Below are 20714 nucleotides of genomic sequence, written 5' to 3' on the forward strand. Positions count from 1 at the left end.
TATCTCATCGAATTCTTCAGATATGTATAATTAATTTTAAGCCTCGAAAATTTCCTACCGTCATAGATATTTGCAAGTCACTGCATTGCACTGCATTAATGATATTTAAGATCCTAACAATGATATAAAAATAGTTTATTTTGAAAATTTCCTCCGCATTCAAATCATGAGCTTCATCTTCCCCTTCATAATTAAAATGCCTCTTTTACGTCACCTTCTGACTTCTTTAAACTGTCTGTCAATATCATTTTCCTTGGCTATTTCTCTCGCTGTAACAAGAGATGACTGAAAACCATTTTCTCGATAATTATCTTCCCAATTTGTGAATGCGACTAGGTGTTGTATAGCCACATCTAAGTGCATGGTTTCGCTTTAACATTTATCTTTGTAAGGATGTTGATAATGTTGATATCTCAGGTTAATAAAGTTTATATTTCAAGTGAATAATGCTTATATTTCAATTTAATAAGCTTTACTACTAAAGTTAATAAAGTATATATCTCAAGTTGATAAAGTTTATATCTCGGGTTAATAAAGTTTTTATCTCAATTTAATAAGTTTTATTTCTAAAGTTAATAAGCATAATTTCTCAAGTTAATATCTTATATTTATAAAGTTTATATCTCAATCAAATAAAGTTTATATCTCAATTTAATAAAGTTTATATCACAAGTCAATAAAGTTTATATTTACTTTTTTATTTTAGCTGTAATAGGCCACTGTTCAGTAGTGTGGGTGTCACAACAGAGTCCATTACTTTTTTCTTCAATGAAAAACTCATTTAAGACTTTAAAATATGAACTCCAGACTTTTTTAATTCTTTTTTCTATCTCCTCTATATAATGGCTTTTAACATACTCTATATTTCTACCGTTGACAGTTATTTTGTATTTTATGGCATTCTGTTTAATGACAACATATGGTTTTTCAAGGTTTATTTCCAGTTCACACTCTCTACTTGTGTCTTCTAGGGATTTACGCACATATATTAAGTCTTCATGGTTTTTGAATTATTAGAACAATGTCATCTGCGAATCGATAATGTCTTAAATTTTTGCCATTTCTTTTTACTCCTAACCTTGACCAATTCAGCTTTCTGACGATAAATTCCAGAACTGCGGTGAATAAATTTGGCAACACGGGGTCGCCCTGCCGAACCCCCCTTTTCACCTTGTTGCACGAGGCGATTGCCCTGTTCACCACCCCCTAAGGCCGCCGCTACTTGGTTTTATGTGTCTGATATTATACTCAGATTTTAATAGATAACATTGGTTAACGTCGCGATACGACGCTATATTATATGTACAAAATATAAGTCAGTTATATGTTATGAAAACAACTACCTAAAGAACACTTTTATAATCAAAAACCTCAGTAATTTAATTTAGTTCTAAAAATAATAACATAAAAACAATATACAATAGTAAAATGACATTTATTTCTGCGAAAAATTCATTTAATAAATGAAATGACGTGTTATTATTAATATACTGACAGCCCTATTGTGTTATAATTGCCCCGATTTTCATTATTGCTGTCATAAAACAATGCTTTAATCAGATTAAAACAAATTTATTCGTACACTTAAATGTGACAAAGTATCACTGAATAAATCGTATGAAGTGATCGATTTATGTATACCTTAGTATAATTTTGCGCTAGCTTTCATTCTTAATATATAAAGGTAGTAATTCTATAATTATTGATGCGATATTGGTCTAATTGTGTTAGTGTTTGTGGAGTAAATAAGGCTTATAATTGGATGCATGGGTGTGTCGTTTCGGGTCGATTAGATCGGTCGGAGAGCGAAGGTCGTTGAAGGTTGGCGCGCTTTTCCGCGATCAACAGTATTAGATTATACAAGATGGCGGGAGCGGCGCGTGCGCAACCCGTACTTAGTTGGAGCGGTAATATGCCGCAATAAAATACTATTATTTTTACATAAATTCTTATGGGATTTGTATTGACATGTACTCTCAATAGATAATAGTGAATCATTTACGACATACAAACTTTTTTGTTCTTATTCTCGAACGGGTGATTTTTGTTGCATAAACTCACAATTAACATTAAGATCTACATATATAACGAATTATCTGTGAGTCTATTAAAATAACTACAAGAGCAGATTGTAAAAAAACATACTTATATAATAATATAAAAGCGTTTAATGTCGAGGCATTCTAATATAAGAAAGTGTTCAATAACACACAATTATTGTAGTAATTATTGTATTGAAGTTACAATCTCTGTTAAGGCACTCTGTTCTTGTGTACAATTTTTTTCACTTACCACTTGTACTTAAGACTAACGTGAACTCACTCTAATACAATTAGTTTTGTCCATTCTAGTTTAAAAAAAAGATGTACTTAAGTTATATATATATATATAACTTAAGTACATATATTTCAAGGAATGTATATTTGAGATTGTTATAGAAGAGCTGGGAATCCTGACACAGGCTATTTTTACTTAAAAGGGTTCCTAAAGCTTACACATTATAATGAATCGTTGTCAAATGAATAATAACATTTTTATTTTATCTATTCAGTAACTTCCATAGATCAAAATCAAACACATTTTTGACACACCAGAGTCTTGCTTTGAATCTTGGGTTCAAATTCTAACTGTTAAACGTTGTGGCATTTTACAGACCCTTATTTAACTTAAACTTAGATAATAAATGCGGTTTTAATGCTACAATACAACGGGCACGAAACTATATTACAAATGGAAGCTTATTAGTTATTACTGTGTCGATAAATAATGGTTATTTATAAGATTGTTCAGATTGTTGATATTCGAAATTAAATCAAAGATTTAGTTGTAGATTGGTTTTGTTTTTGATTTAGTTGGTCCGTCCGAGTTTTGTTTTGTATGAGATTATATAGAGTTTTATGTAACAGGAGCCAAACGGGCAGTAGGCACTCCCGTTGTTAAGTGATACCGCCGCCCATGGACACTCACATTGCCAGAAGGATCGCAAGTGCGTTGCCGGCCTTTAAAGATTTGGTACGCTCGGGACTAAGCTATCTTTAGTTAGGAAATTTCGTTTTATTGTTTTGCATGCAGTGTTCAGTAATCCTTCACGTTGTAAGTAAAGTGGCAGTAATGATACACGTTTAACTTCTCTTTAAAGGGTATTCAAATCGAATAAAATCATTATAAATGTCACAGTACAGAAATATAACGTGTGCAATCTCCGAGTTATGGGAGAATAACCGTGTTATACGAGGGACTGAAAATCGCGTAATATGAAAAGGGTTTACGGTTAAAGTTTTAGTTTATAGTAAATCGTAAGAGTTTTGTCCTTACAAATATTTTGTAAAAAAACTTTGCGTTTTAAACTACTACGAGGATTTTATTACCTGTTCTTCTCGTCGGTTCTAAGCCTTAAAAGAAAATTTACAACCTTAATTTCCTGACGTTTTTCTGACGAATAAATTATATTTTGATTCAATTTGTTATTTTATATTATTAAGTCGCTATTGTTATACTTTCTGGATAGTTTTGAATTATAAAAATATAGTTATTTAAATAAAAACAGTGGCGCTACACTTTTTAGGTTCTAAGTTTTCTGTATCTGAGCATTTGTCAATTGAATAGGGAAGAATGAGCCTCATGTGCCTGACACACCGTCGACTTGGGACTAAGGCAAGTCGGTTTCCTCACGATGTTTTCTTCACCGTTCGAGCGAATGCGCACATAGAAAGTCCATTGGTGCACAGGCACGGATTGAATCTACAACCTCAAAAATGAAAGTCGTAGGCTGAAGCCACTATGCCAACACTGCTCATATAGTTAGAAATATTTGATTTTAATCTAACTAAGATAACTTAAATTCCGAAACTGGACGTCTTTGCCGGTTGAACGTTACCACTTGCTAATCGGGTACGTGAGCTCGTTTAGGGCCTTCACGGCGTTTCACCCGCGATATCTGGGTCTGCCAACGGCTACCGCCATACCGAGATACGTCTTTTTAACACTCCGAAATTTTCCTACTTTCTCATGATGCGGTGAGCGATGAACGGCGTCCTTAGGCTTTAGACCTGTTAATGTACCTGCCTTATTCTGAACTGAGACTCCAGGTTATATTGGACGTCAAACTTTTGTGAAATTAATTTCATCACTTGCTTTATGTAATTTATAACAATTAAAATAACTTGTATTCTAATAATTTAAACAAAAATAAAACGAGTACAAAAACGCCAGGAACGAAGAATGTATCAAATAGCCAGTCCTTTCTTGCGTTCTTTATATTTCTGTGTAACATAATTGTTTATGTTATTAGCTTATCCAAAACACAAACGCCACTTTGAATTTTTAAAATATACAATAAAATATATATAAAAACGTTTAATTTCTGTAAACGTCCCCTAAAAGTGAAATACTACTAAACACATAATGTAATATTTAGAATAGTCTAGCTCGTTTATTTTTACCGTACCTAATGTATAAGTAAACTGTTAAGCTAAAAACACGCCAGAAACCAAATGTATGGATTTAATTATATAAACCAAAGTTCATATTAGAAATTGACAGTCCATTATGAAATATCAATAGATGTGCCAATTTCGTTAATCAGTTTAAAAGATAATTTATAAAGGTTAAAGATCACTGATGATTAATTATATCCTTTATACCTATTAAACGGATCTATTATAATTGAGATTTCTTAATTTAAGATTGTAGGATTATGTAACAGATTTCTTATTAAATAAATAACGATATATACACAATTTTTATCGTCGTAAATCTATTTTAAAAGTCAACGTGTTTTGTTTGTATTTAATTCTAAACTGAGAAATATAATTGTCGACGTTACTACATCGGCTAATACATATAAAAAAACAGTGTTCGTTTTCGTCAGAAATAAAAATTTACCATTAAATTTTGTTAAATCAGAAGATTAAATTATGCATGTTAAGTTACGTGGCATACTTGAGTAAATTCCAGTATGAAACTGTATACTGTAGCTTTCATCATAAAGAGTTTCTCATTAATAGTTTTCTGGGTAATAAATTTACTTTAAGCGAATATAACCTGGTATTTATTACATAACTTAAATAACGCGTTACTAATACATTTCAGTAGGGCAAGCTTTTCGCTAAAGAATTTTTATCTCCATATTAAATTAAATAATTTCCCGCGTCATAATTGAGAAGAAAACCAATAATATTAAGACAACAAAATCTTAAACGTAACTCATACATATTCTCATCAATTTCCAATTTCTAATAACACTATATTATTTCTAGCTGCTGTAAGGTTGTATTTCTACGCAGAGGAACAATCGTTCATCGTATACGATCGTAATTATCGATAGCACAACACTAATTCTAAGGTCGATATCTTTGTCGATATCCATGACCGGCAACTTGTTAACAAGGTACAGTAATGTAAGTTATCATCTAAGATTATTGCTACCTCGAATATGAACAATTTTATAGATAACATTCGCTATGGTTATCTGGTGTTTTTAACGTCCATTTGGCAAGGTTGATGCATTCCTGGATGTTTTATAGATTATTTTTAAGAGAATTAACACACTGTGTCTAGGATCGGATTCGGAAATCGGCATTAATTCCGGCTGCTTCGAGTTATAACACATAATTGAGAAAATTATAATAAAATTGTGTAAATAGAAGTACAATTGAATACATTACAAAAACATAAACTGTTATAAAGTTCAATCTTATGGATCTAGGTTGTTTTTTTATAGAACAAGGGGCAGCCGGGCAGGTGGCTCACCTGGTTTTAAATGATACAGCCGCCCATGGACACTCACTGCCACGGGGTGCGCGAGTGCGTTGCCGGCCTATTAAGAATAGGTACGCACTTTTCTTGAAATATATATATTTCGAAAATATTACAAGTCTCTTTAATCTATACCGTACCATAGGTTTATGAAAAAACAATTAATAATTTTACTAAGAATCATTAAGAAATTGTTCACAGTTTGAGAAAAAGTAATGATATATATTTGTAGTATAAACTAAAAGTAGGTTTATACACTTATAATAAAGTGTACGTACATAAGTTTAATTAATATGAATAATAAATAAGTAAGAACTTAAATGTGTATCACAATAAGTTATCTATATAAGAAAACTGAAAGTTCAATCTCATTAATCTTGGCTGTTTAGATATATGTTAACCTAATTTAGTTAATTAATCATTTGTTAAGAAAATATTACAAGCCTCTTTAATTTTAGCCGTTTTAAAAGCGTTTATAACATATAATTTTTTATTAATAAAATTATAAAACTGCCGTTTCGCGTGCTCAACAAGCAATATTCATCTCTTTCCCATCAAACTGTATTTCCTCTATAATGAAAAGAGACATAAGGGGCTGATTTTATTATTATTCGTTAAACCTATACCTTCAATAGTTCCAAATGCCTTTATTGTACAATTCGAAAGCTTATCAATTCCTGATTAAGTCATAAACTTAATCTAAGTCTTGTACTTTCACGTGACCTCAGAACAGTTTTGTTCTATCTCTACAGTATAGGTTTCTATAGGAAAGTGCTCCACTTCCAAACGGACATCGCCCCCTCCCCCCTCGCACTACAAAACTGTTGATGTTATATCCAATGTAATTTTTTAAAACAACATCAGAGAAAATAAGTATCAGTTAATTAGATAAACCTGTATCTGTGTTGGAATTTGATAATATTATGATGTATGTTTTTCTACAAACGTTTTGGAAACTAAAGTTATATCGAGATGTTATCCTAACGTTAATTCAACAGTCGTAGTTTTATCAAAATCGGCTCGTTGTTTATTAAGTATATTTGTAGATATTTTACAGTGGGCTGGTATTGAAAATGTATTTATTGAAATTATGATATAGAAAATATGTTGTGATATTTCTGTTGGGTGTGTAAATAAAATGTGTAAACTATAACCACTCCGATGTGTAGGTCATGGTTATAGGTTTTATCTAACTATGACGCTAATTACGAGGATGTTAATATTTTCCACCTTTACAAAGAGGATGTAAGGAAATATATGAAGAGGTGGGAGGAATTTGACTTTGTTTAGAAGTGATAATCTAATCTTTTCTTTGATATATTAATTGTCGTTGTTTGGTGTAAAATAAGTTTCATTTTGTATATTAATGTACTTACTTATGATTTCTGTTTCATATACATATATTGTTCATCAATGTAATCTGTTTTGGCTTTGTATGATGTTCAAGTGTTTTTTTTTAATATACATATTAGCTTTAAGAGTATAAATAAATAAAAATGCAATGTAGAGTTTATTTAGTAACAACCTTGTTTTAAGTTGGCGTATAAAATTCTATTCAAAATTTATAATTTAAGAAATGTCGTAAACTAAAAGTAGGTTACTATAGTATTGTCTTTAGTCACCGTGACCACGCACGCGGTAAAGTACGCGAAACGTCGGAAAAAATTATGTAAAATAATTATAATTTATAATAATACCTAGCTTCAATCCGGTTAAAAAGTGTTTTCTTTCAATAGGTTACTATAGTTTTTTTTTTATAATATGGTGTACCAACCTTAATTTAACTAATAAATAAGTAATAAATCAAATTTGGATGGAAGGCGTGAACCGTTGAGAAAGTTATGAATCTGCAGACCTTGGACTTACCAGATAATTCTTCTACTCGATCTCGGATACGCAAACTTCAAAATCACCCCCTAGGGGGTGAGGATCCTTTCCCGTCCAAATAAAGAAAATGCATGTCACTTATGTATTCTACTATAGCTCTTAGTATTACGTTCTTATATATCTAGGTACACCTGATCGCAACGACCTGTTCACCCCTTAACCATATACAAGCATTGAGACCACGGATAATTTACATTATCGAGCCAATTTCCATACATTTCCATGATGATAATCTAAATAAATTGTATTCAGAGGACCAGGGTTATCAAATAATCAGTATATTATATTGTGACTGATGTAACAAAATGATTTTAAGTTTTTTTTTTATATTTCTAGAAAGAAGAACAGAGCTACTGGAGTTCAAAATTCCCGTAGTACCTTTTTCTTTCGCTTTTGATTGGATTGAAAATGATGATGTCAGCAGATTTATTCGGTCTCCCGTTGAAGATTTTAAAAATAATTTTAATGTTGTTTTTGTGATTATAGGTAACGCGCAAATAACAAGAGTTTTTCGTTCCTTCAGCGTGCGGCTCTTATATTGGAGGTCGTAAGTTGGAATCCAGGCTGTGCACTAATAGACTTTCTGTCTGTGTGCGGATTTAACACTCGCTCGTATGGTGAAGGAAAATATCGTGAGGCATGCCATAGACCCAAAAAAAATCAAAGGCATTTGACAGGCATTTTGCTTGCCTATTAGAAAAAACAAATGATCACGAATCAGATACATAAATCTTAGGCCAAAACCCAAAAGGTAGTACCGCCTATTTTCCTTTTAGTACACAAAACTATAAAATATTTCATACGCTTATAACTAAGGCTTAGCTAGTATCAAAATGCCATCTTTTCTTATCAGTAGCAAACGCCGGAAGGCTTGCTGGGGCGACCATTGGCCCGTCAAGTGTACGTCGAAATTACTGCCTTACATTTTGCAGCTAGCCTTCGTGGGCAGGGAACTTAAACATTTCCCTGTAAATTTTAGGCTTTAGTAAGCTGATATATGTATTATTAATTAATGAAGTAATGGCACAAATTCAAACAGGTGGTGTTTGTAGTACCTTCCTGTCGGTACGCTGGAACTGTCAATAGCGATAGCGATACCGACTTTATTGTAGACTTCTCGATGAAAAGCTTGAGGGATAGATAAAGAATATTTGGTGCAATTATGATAAAATTCTAATAAAAGGACAAGTTTGTGTATTTTATAACAGAGTTGAATGAAATATCCGCTGGATAGATGTATTAAACAAGCTATTGCTCACGGCTTTAGGCATATTTACGCTAGCAAAAAAACCCACGCTAAAGCCCTAATGACAACAGGACAATTTCTTAAAATGTCGACCATGATTGCGATGGTATTAAAAGCGGCAAATTACAAAAAAATCGTTAAAATAGTCTAATTTTATTTATTTATTTATTAGATTTCACCACATGATACACTAGCTATATCTACAGTTTATGCGGCGTGACGTGTCGATCGCGTGATTGGTAAATAAGTTGACGTTTGTGACCTGCGCTGTGTACGATGCGCAAAGTCCCTTGTTTAATGCTCAAGTAGTTTGCCGGTATCTGTTAACGCCTTTATTAGGATTACATTAACTAATGTTGCAATTATATTGCAATTTCGTTGATAGACAATCAGCCACCGTTAGTGTTACCCTACTAATTTTAATAACAATCAGATAGACATTTCAAATGTAATTTCTTGGCATAATATTTAATTTTACTGACCATTATTGCAAATAATCTCTGAGGAGATAGCGAAAATATCAATTTACCTTAGAATAAATTAAATTGACTATCTACGAGCACAATTTACTCAAAGATTAAAGTGTCGATTGTCTTTGCATAATGATGGTGAGGAATAATTTTAACTCGAATATCACACCCACTTAGAGCCTGTTATTATGAGCAAAAAGATGAATAGCTCCTTAATAGTAGTATTTATAATTCTTAAATTACTGTGTTTCGCGTGTTACATAGCAAACATTGGTACGGTACTGTATAGAATGTATATAATACAACAATTATAAGATATTTGATCAGAAAAACCTCGTTTGCCGGGGTTTTTGACGTGGGTTAATGAAAACAAAAAAAGTAACAGCTTCCGTAACTTAAGCGGATTCGAAGCAATAATTTTTTTATGGCTGATTAATTCAACAACAATAGACACACAACTTTTGTTTCTGTCTTGAACATGTTTCATTTGGCACGTTACAGTATGTACGTACGTACGTATATGTTGGAGTGCCCAGGCAATACTATGTTAACCTTTGGCTTTTTGAGGAATAGCAAAAATGAGAAATGTTTATCTCGGGAATAAACGATTCAGGTTGCTTAAAATACAGTATTTAAAAACAGCTAAAAGTATATCGGTACAGATAAAAAAGTGCATAACGATTCGATTCATGTATAGTGCATACATTTTAGAATATATTTTGTACTGTTTAACTGTTATTTGCCGGGTGAAGTGATAAAAGCTATTAGAGGATGAAAAGTATTTTTATACTCGTTTGGTCTCAATATTTTAAATTAGAAATTATGACACAATACTGATATAGTTAATAATATATTTTTATTCATTTTCTGACCGTTAAAATCAATAAATACATCCTTTATGCTGGAAGTTGGGGTATCAGGTTGAAAAACACTGAACATTCGGCCGTCAAAAATATATGTAAAGTTATATATTTTGGGCTTAAATTAACAACGATATACAACACTAATAGAATGTAAGGTTTTATTTAAATTTATAGTGTAGTACTTAGTCACAACGATTGTGCTTTTACAAACTAACACTTATTAATAGAAAAGGAAGATAGTTAGAAACGAAATTAATTTATTAGAAACGAAACGCACAGAGAAACACAAAATAATAATAATAATTATAAATTATAAAAAAAATACAATTTAAGTGTGTGTTGCTGTGACTGTAACTGGTCCTGGCTGGCCATGCTGTGGAGCAGACGTGTTCCACAGCCCTGGTCACTCTGGCAGAGACCACAGCACTTAGTTTGCGCCTCAGATGAAAAATGTAGAGTGTATGTAGTATGTACTATGTGTAGAAAAAATAATAAAAGTAAAAATTAACAGTATGAGTAAAGGAGAAGTCTTGGAAGATTTGTGAGAATAGTAAATAAAATAAAAACTAGATAAAAAAGAACAATTATTACTATAACTACTATAAGAAATTTTTTTTTTAATTATTTAGACTGTTACAATAGTCCTTCTTTGTCAAACTCTCGGTACATCCACCGGTCTCTTTTCAACCCAACGTTGGTGCTATTTGTTAGAAAGAGACAGACGTTAAAGTACTGATTTTGTTTTAATTTTTGAGTATTTAAAAATTACACGGAAGGCCGTACTATAAATATAAGGGCACCGTTGGAATGTGCTACAGTTTAAATGAGGCTGCGCGGGTGTAACCGGTCTACCGGGCCATGGCATATAGGGTGACAATAAAATAAACTGACCACTGGACAATTTATGATTTGGAGTACGTGAATAACACTTGTACAGGAAACACATCCCACGTGTATGTATGTAGACACAGTTTCCGCACTTAGACGCCCATTTGTTGTCTGTTGTGCGTAAAGCCCTGGATAATTACCAGCCTAGCTCCTTCCAGAAGCTCAGAAGTTTATAGGCTTCACGGAGCGACCTCACTGAGGACACACTTAAAACGTACTTTGTCCTTTAAAATAAACAAAATGGTTATCTCACATTCTTTTCATTGCTGTTATTTTGTTGTGTTTTGTTGGAAAGGTATGCACCATACTTTAAGCGACTATAAATTTTTACGGTAGTGGACAAAAAGTGTGCAAAAGATCTCCTATAGCTCATATATCATGGGAAATTTATATAAATAAAAATAGAAAAACAATATCATGAAAAATATACTGAATGTTTTTTCATAACAAAACATTGAGATTGAGTTATTAACACATTAATGATTTTGAACCTTATGCCGAAAATATCCATTAAAACACAAAAAGTCGGTCACCCGTTGACCAACTCGCCTCCGCAACTTCGGGGAAAGGCTGATTTATAACTAAAATTACAACTTGCACTGGAAACCCGATCGCCGTTAACCATTATCAATAATTTGTTGTCACACAGTTTACTATAATTGTGTCCATCGTCTTTATGAAGACTTCAGAATAGAACGATCATCTGTCTCACAACGTACACAATTTGTTTAATCGAGACGAAATAATTTAGTTAATGTTATTAGAAGTTTTTATTAATTATTACTACAACCTTGTCATCTTAAACAACCCCAAAGATATGATATAATTCTGATCAAGCCAATAATTATTATTCTATCCGTGACGCAAACATCAAATTACAAAAATTAAACCTACCATTTAGCATTTAAGATGATTCACGAAGTTTTCTATGAATTGTAATAAGTATTGTAACCAACATATTTTAAACCACTACGTTCTCCAAATAGTATTTTTATTTTTTTAGGAAGTGTTCAAAAGATCCTCTTTAACAGACAAGCGAAATATATATAAATAAAAATCACAAAATATGTTGCTAAACGAAAGACTGTATTGGTCCAGCTATACGAGTATGTTTTTTATTTAATTTATATGTTTTTTATTTATTTAAATATTGTTTAAGAATTCAATAGACATTTTGGAACAAGTAAATAAAATGTAAATTCTCGTTACTGCGATTATTCTAATAAACTCAATAATTTTGCAACTCAGCGTTTAGTACCCACGTGCAATATTTGCCTGAACGCAGCTTTCAGTATCAGAGATAGCATCTTAGAAAATATATGAGCGACGCGCACAATCCTATCACACTCCATTGATATCGTTGGGTAATAGCTTTTTGGAACAAATAAATAAAATGTAAATTCTCGTTACTGCGATTATTCTAATAAACTCAATAATTTTGCAACTCAGCGTTTAGTACCCATGTGCAATATTTGCCTGAACGCAGCTTTCAGTATCAGAGATAGCATCTTAGAAAATATATGAGCGACGCGCACAATCCTATCACACTCCATTGATATCGTTGGGTAATAGCTTTTTGATAAATTGTGATGAAGATGGTCATAAACACATACTCATAATCGTATTATGAGTAAGATTATTACTCACAATTAAAAGGCTAATTTCATACAGTGGACCTAAAGTGAAGGCTTTTCGTTACGTTAGATATTTCGTAATGAGGTAGCTATTATTATTATTATTTACTTTACAAGCAACACAATCCTGTCCTAACAGGTGTTCCTAAATCAAAATTCACATACGAAATCAAAAACATAGAAAAAAACTGAGCTATATCCCAATTAATCATAATTACGTGTGCTTGCTTTGCGTTGAAAATAGGCCTATTCAAATAAGTTTTGCTGTTTAGAACGATTGTACCAATTAACCACTTTTATATATAGTAATGATTATTCGTTGTAATGTATAAATGGCTCTGTTTTGGATTTTCGTACTCAATTCTCTTACGACTAAAATAGCCGCCATTTTTATTGAAATCAAAATTGAAAACTATTTTATAATGGATCGTTAGTAATAAATTATTAAATTAAATATCGAAATTTTTTCACTTGCACTCCTGTTACACTATGAACTTCCAAACATTCCAAATTTAAAAATAATTTAAATCTAAGCAGCTTTTAGTATTTTCTTCCACTTTAAATATCCCCATTGTTCTTATTTCCTCATCAATCGCTAAATCACTACGCACTAGACAAAAGCGTGAGATATTATCTCGCTGCCGTTGGCGTTATCAAGATCGCTACTACTCGTTCCATAGTCCATACAAATTGTGGTACGTTCTTCTTTTGGGCATAGTTAACCTTCTTGTTGGATGTACGGAGCTAATGGGCCGGTTTCATTGTGTCAACGTGTGAACACGATCGTCGTGCGAGATAATACTATAGGAACTTCTGAACCTTTCTATATTAAATGATACGTATTTATAAAAATACTTTACATGTAATTAGTAACTAAACTGTCTGAATAATTATATACTATAATAAGCTAATCTTGAAATCACCTTTTTGATAAATTTGTGAATAAACATACACTTACAAAATGTACCATACGTACTTGGAAGCCATCGTGCTCAAAAAATATTCAATTCCAATAACACACGCATATAGCTACAACTTGCAGCTCCATTTTTGAAGTCTGTTTAAAGAATATTACCAGTTACAAATAAAAAAAACAGTATTTGTATATCAAACTTAATAGACTTTTTATGACTAAATCGAATGGTTAAATTAAAATGTCATTAATGAATAAGTAAAGGACATTTAAAAAATAAATATCGTCTATTTTTATTTCGAGAAGTGGCATAGTGGCTTAAGCGTGTAACTGTAGATGAAGGCGAAATACGGCAAAGTTTCGGCGTCTGACAGTAGGCTGATCACCTCCTTGTCTATTAGAAAAAAAAATACGATCTCGAGCAGATACAGAGCTAAACCTACACGGTAGTACCCCTATTTTTATGATTTTTCTCACGAATGCTTGCTTTATTCCTTCACGTATCAATTCGTTATAAAGCATTCAATCCCAACATCAAACGTTTAGATTAACGCGTAAAATAGCCATTAAGATCATTAAATTAAGACAAGACTGCAGTAAATGCGTAAGATTGCGATTTATATGAAATTGATCGTAGCAGGTTGCCGTATCTGGGTGAAAGGTTTCATTGTAGTGTCACGAGTCCACCTGGTCGATTTATAAGGCAAGGATATACATTCCCCGTGAATAATGGTGTAACAAAATTTTCTGTGACCTATGCTACGGCGTAGCAAAAATGTTTTGTGCGAATATTTGAAAATATACTCTTTAAATGTGGCCATTCATATAAATTTAAAAGCACTTATTTTATCATTATTTCAATTATAACTTCCATGCTTTCATAGTATTTAATGACACAGAATGAGGCAAAAACTTAGTAAGCTCGTCAACGACCACTTTTCGAGCGGATCCCTTGGATTTACAGATGTCGGGACTCTGCAGGAGAGTGAAGCAGTTGTTCAGATTTTCCTGCAGCTAAGTTTCATCATCAGATGTTAAAGCAGAGAACGAAATTGCATCTTTATCTTTCGGCGTTCCACAACTGAGGGCACGCGCACGACTTCTATGTGCCAACTGTCCACGGGACTATTTCCGTAAAAAAAAATTGTTTCATTAAGAGAAAACGCCTCTCTAAGCAAATGGGAAATAATCTAAATGATAAACGTATTACCTTAGTGACCGCACACGTCAACATATTTTAAAACAATAATAAATAATACAGATAATAAATACACAGATTAAAAAATTGTAGTTACGGCATTATACGTAGGAGCAGACCGTCCAATGGTCAATTCGCCAGAACCGTTATTGTTTTGTTTGCTCGATTTGCGATATCTCTAGATAAAACCTGATTACGTTACTACCGTTAGAGGGAAATTTATGTACGTTTTTACTGGGGATTGTAAGTATTAATTTTGGATCGATTTAGTCCAGATAAGCATTGTTTATGGTCGCATATCCTTACGCAATCTGGGAATAGATATTATCTGCCTTTCATTATCGCTTATTGTTGGATATTCTATGGTGATGTCACAACTGTATGGCAATATGACAATTGCGAAATAAAAACGTTTAATCTTGGCATGATTTTTTTCTTAATAGACAAGTACAGAACAACCTTGTCTTTACAACTTTTGCTGTAACCACTAGGCCAACACTGCTCACACAATTACAAAACTAATGAGAAAAATATTTATGTAAAAAATATGTTGTCAATTATATCTTTAATAGAAGAATTTAAGTTCTTAGTTGCAGGATTTAAAACCATAACCTATATATATCTAATACATAAAGAATAAAGCATGAACTTACCGTTACTTGCTGTTAAAGGGAAATCCCGTTTTGCGTTTCCTGCAAGAAAGGATACGATATTAATAAATTAAGAAAACATTCCTACCAGGTCATATTATTTATAATTAAATTTGTAATAAACAGCTTATGTCATTAAAGACATTATTTGAGGCTGTCAAGCAGGAGAAATGTCATTGTCATCCATGTTTAACGATCTCTGTGTAATAATTAACTTACTATATTACACTTTTAGTAAAATCTTAATTACACAATTTTTAAGTTCAATAATACCCTTAGACTTAAAAACAACGATGCCTATCAAATATAACCTATCACTGTTCCTTTGACCCTATGCGAGATATGCCAAAGGTTATGTTAAAGGATAACCTTTAGATAACCGAGGAAGTCTTAGGTTTAATTGATAAAAAATTGAGTTTTAGCTTATGTAAAGTATGGTTTTATTGTTTGGTACATTGTTACATAAAACTTCATTATTAGAAATGTGATAAAACGTACGGAAAGCAAAATAAACGATCCGCCAATCCTTTTGTTTTATATTAAATGTTTTCGGTACTGAAAAATAGATTACGCCACTTACACATTCAAAGATTTTGTAATAGTTTCCACATGTCCGTTCTATATATCTGAACTAAAATATTTGTCATTGAAAAGTTAGCTAATATCATCATATTAATATTGAAGTGGCGGTTCAATTCTCGCCCCATACAACATCTATTTAGTTCATATAGATGAATAGCTGTCTATGGCACACCTTGTCTATGACAACAATGAAGATTCAGGGTGGAGATTTAGCGCGCACTATGACACGTATGTCAATGATACTATGAATACTTTTAAGATTTACAGATAATACATTACTTTACAGATAATGTTTCCGTCATAAAGCGTTCTTTGAAAAGAAGTGACAATAGTAACCACGCACAGCGTACTTAGTTGTAACACAGCCACAGAGTCACGCGCCTTAAAAACAGTTTAAAAAATTAAAACACCTTTAGTAAGCAATTCCAACAGTTTGCTTGAGAAATGAAACTCCGGGCTAAACATATTGACAACACAACATTTGTTTGGAGTATACAACACTCGTAAATTATTGTGTAATAATCACTATTTAACAATTATATTATCCAGCACTGAACCGATTTAAAATTTATTTCGACACCGAAAACTATTTCGTTCAAAATAATAACATGAAGAATGAACTGAAGACGGTTGTCGCGAACAGTTTAATTATGTTGGTCCCGATTCATTAGTGCACAGGGAATCCAGGGCGGGAATCAAAATGAATTTTAAGTTATTTGAAACTTTACAAGGTACGAATATAATAATGTTAATAGTTAAAATATAAATAAAGTTTATTAATTTAAATAATATACTTGTTACAAAAATGACCCTTCACGTCCTCGGCCCAAGTCCATTGCTGTCGACGTAGTGGTTATATGTATTTATGATCAAAGCTAACTACAGCTCTTTACTATTGGCTTAATGTAAGTTACTTCCATCAATATATCTATTTAATCTAATACTTGGTCTATTTGTTTCAAAATAAGTATTTCAGCCTGTTCGTAATAATGTTTATATTTGTTATATACAAATTAAAAGAGTCGACAAAGAAATTAAAAACATATCAAATTCCACCAACACCATCTTCACCATAGAAGGAAAGACCTGGGCTGTTCTGCTGACTATACCCTTTTGAGTAATAAATGAAATCGTGAATGACGTAAACATTAGTCCTGGAATTATAAGACAGTTTTGACTAAATGGACTTTAAGTTATGGAAAACACACAAGTATTTTATGTAAGACAATAACTGTGTAATATCTAAATTATAGTAGGATTAAAGTTAGAAAGAATCTATGAAAAACCCCCATTATGCATCGATCAAAATGACATTTTAAAGTTTCAAAATTATATTGATTACAGACGTCACAGTTTTCCTGCTATTTTATACAAGATCTGAACGCAGGAAATTGAATGTCGTGTTCAAATTATGGTAATTTAAGATTTATATTATTCAAAACAGTTTGATTAATTGATATAAAACTGGAGCTATTGCTTAATATAATAAAGCTGTCGTAACCACTTGTAACAATATCGACAGCTCAGTTTGACTGTTTACGATCAGATTGTTGTTCCTGATTCATTTGTAGCCTTTATCATTAAATTTTATTTATGTTTAAGCTGACACTAAACGTATTATAATTTAGACAGACGAAATTAGTTATTTTTCTTGAGAAACATAATTATAAAATTTCTGAATACGGCCCATGGATCGCGTCAGGAGGTCAGGGTTACAGACGCTCGTCTTTTGACCTACGATATTTGGTCTCTCACAAACTAACTACAAAATCATATAACCGTCTCACTCCCGCAGGCCGCGACTTCTTACTTGACATTTGACCCTCGCGTCATTGTCGACGCGTTCCTGCTCTATCTTACAGCGATATATATATAGCTATTTCATTCATACAGGTTATGACATATCGGGTGACTTCTGACCCGAACGTCGAGGCACATGCTATCCTTTTTTCGTGTATAGTAATAGTGTATTGACATCCTTGTCACTCATGTTACGACCCCTACGGCTAGCCACTTGAATAGATTAGGTGTTTTCGTTGAGTTCAATATTCATTGATAGTTCGTTCGTTGGCATTTAAAATGCAAAACTGTAAATCATTGTCGAGTTAATTGATTGATATATAAATAGCATTTTACAACTGAATATGCTGTATGATAACAGAAGAAACTCTGAGTATAAATCTCGATTAACCGGGTCATACGTCTGACAATTACAGAACAAATCAAAAAAATATAAAACACTGTGACGTTTTGAGCTAAAACAACAGTTAAAAAATTATGAAATAGTGTCTGCTATAGGGACCTATATCAATAATTATTTTTGACAAGCTATCCCGGCGTACTTTCGCTTTCATTTTTTCAAATTTTTCTCTCCTTTTTCCTTCCTTCCTCAGAGTTCACCGAATATATTTTAATAAAATACTCCAAATACATTGTGTAAGGTCTACCTAGTAAGCGCAATTGAAATCGTAGTGAATGGAAATACCAATCTCTCTTGCTGCCCGAGCGTAGCGGCCCCTAACTTTTTCTAACGCTGACCTGCACCAATCGGGAACGCACTAAGAAATAAACGAGGATCTACGAAACAACTGATATTTTAATTTATATTAATACTTATTAAATACAGATAACACAACATTCTCTACAGCTGTAATACTTTTGACATTCAACACCTTTTGTCTTTAGTCACCGTGACCACGCACCCTGTAAAGCACGCGAAACGTCGGAAAAAAATAATATTTAAAATAATGTAAATAATTATAAGTTTATAATAATAATGCATAGCTTCAATCCGATTGAAAAGTGTTTTCTTAATGTGTAAAAGCTATGTTAACAAAAGACATAGGTACTATTAATACTTATCTTTGACCAATTTCAAAGGTAGAGAGGTGGAAGCCGAGTCACATTTTGGGTTCAACCACCAACCAAACTATTAATAATTGTGTATATAAATGAAAGTTCTGGGTTTTGCTCCACCTGTATGTGGGGCAAATGATGGGATAACAACAGGCTATTGTTTCATTTAATGATTTATGAGGCTTGTTTTATAATAAAATTCAACAGCATACTTTTGGTTGAAACCAGTGTTGGGTTAGTACTAGACTGAACGTGTGTCTCTCAACCCAGATATCGTATCACGTTTGTTTACGTAGTACTCTTTTCTTTCTATTTGTTACAATAAATTGACGGCGGCGTCAGGTACAGCTGATAACCTGCTTGCCTGAAACAAAAGTAATCACAAAACAGATGCAGAAATATGAGGTTCTGGTTTTTTATAAACTTTGATAATGTAAACGAATAGATATTTAGATCATTATAAAAATAACAACTTGAGTTACTTTAAATGTGGCTTTATCAGGATTGATTTGTTGTTGTGCTAATGTTTCATGTTTACGATTCCTATCTTTCAATCAATCGCAGTTTTAGCCCAAACATTTCGATTATATCATAGAGTATATGAATACTTTTTATAACAATGCCAGTTAGCAGTACGTTCTTCATACTTAACTATGCGTATACTATTCGAAAGCGACGATTGCATTGCCTTTTTAATTAGAAATACGCCTACGTTTATGTGTTTTATAAAAACATTTATAACATGATCTGATTATAAAATTATTTGATTTTCTAGCTAATGGTGCTGATCATAAGGTGGTTGTTTAAACGTCAAATATAATTTATTAGTACAACCTATTTGAAATGAAATTTAATTTGGATATTGTATTTGGTTTTGTTGGTTTAATTTGGTTATTTATTTATTTACACTTCGTTACATACAATAAAAAAATACTGAACATAATTAAATCAAAAGGACGGCAACTGGCAGCCTTATCGCTATCGAGCGATCAAAAAAAAATTAAGAAAAATATATTAAATTGCATAAGATATTATTTAGTTAATGGATTAGTTTTAACACATTTAAAACTAAGCTAATAACAGACACAATAATTTACAATGGAATTATTTTAATAATACACAAATAAAAAACCATAACCTATCCAATAAATTTTCACAGCTCGCAAAGAAGAAAGCGCGATGCAACTCGGCGCGTGCGGTTCGTGTTTTTGCTCCGATGAATATTTATCACTTGGTATAGCCATTAGCGGGCAACCTCACCTCACTTGAAATTGATTCAACACACGGTAATTAGAATCAAGCGTAGCGATCGTGAATTTCTATAGAATATAAGAATAACGGAACACTGTTCTAGTATTTTTAATTTCATATATAAGAATGCTGCAGGACATGGCAGTTAGAAAAATGGCGGGATTTGATGGAGACTCTTTCAAAATCTGTCTGATTTTTCTCAAATGTCACAGGTTAAACATTGTTTAAAAAGAAAATGTAATTCTAAGTAGAGACGGAAATAACTGTATTACTAACAACAAAATTATTTTTGTTTTTAAGTCGTTATTGTAGTTTCCGACTTCAAAGTGTTGCCACATAATAGAACTAACATTTGTTTATGGTACTGTAATTTTATTTAATAAATATGTAGTATAACAATTTTGATTATATATATCTTTAATCGACACGCAATAGGGCAAAAGAGGTGCTCCGGTTTGCGCCCTATTACGCCTTTTTTTTAAATTGTATCAACTACCATTTCATAATTAACATGACCAT

At 32.2% G+C, this 20714-nt stretch overlaps 1 protein-coding gene across 1 annotated transcript in view; it reads right to left on the bottom strand.

Moving 5' to 3' along the window:
• LOC123710227 overlaps positions 1-20714 on the bottom strand; it is a 195482-nt gene that overhangs the window by 145118 nt on the left and 29650 nt on the right. Inside the window, exon 3 of the mRNA XM_045661995.1 lies at positions 15510-15548. Within this exon, the coding sequence (XP_045517951.1) occupies positions 15510-15548 (39 nt within the window). The remainder of the gene's footprint in view (positions 1-15509; positions 15549-20714) is intronic.

This window comes from Pieris brassicae, chromosome 5 (assembly GCF_905147105.1).
Source record: "Pieris brassicae chromosome 5, ilPieBrab1.1, whole genome shotgun sequence".
Lineage (NCBI taxonomy): Eukaryota > Metazoa > Arthropoda > Insecta > Lepidoptera > Pieridae > Pieris > Pieris brassicae.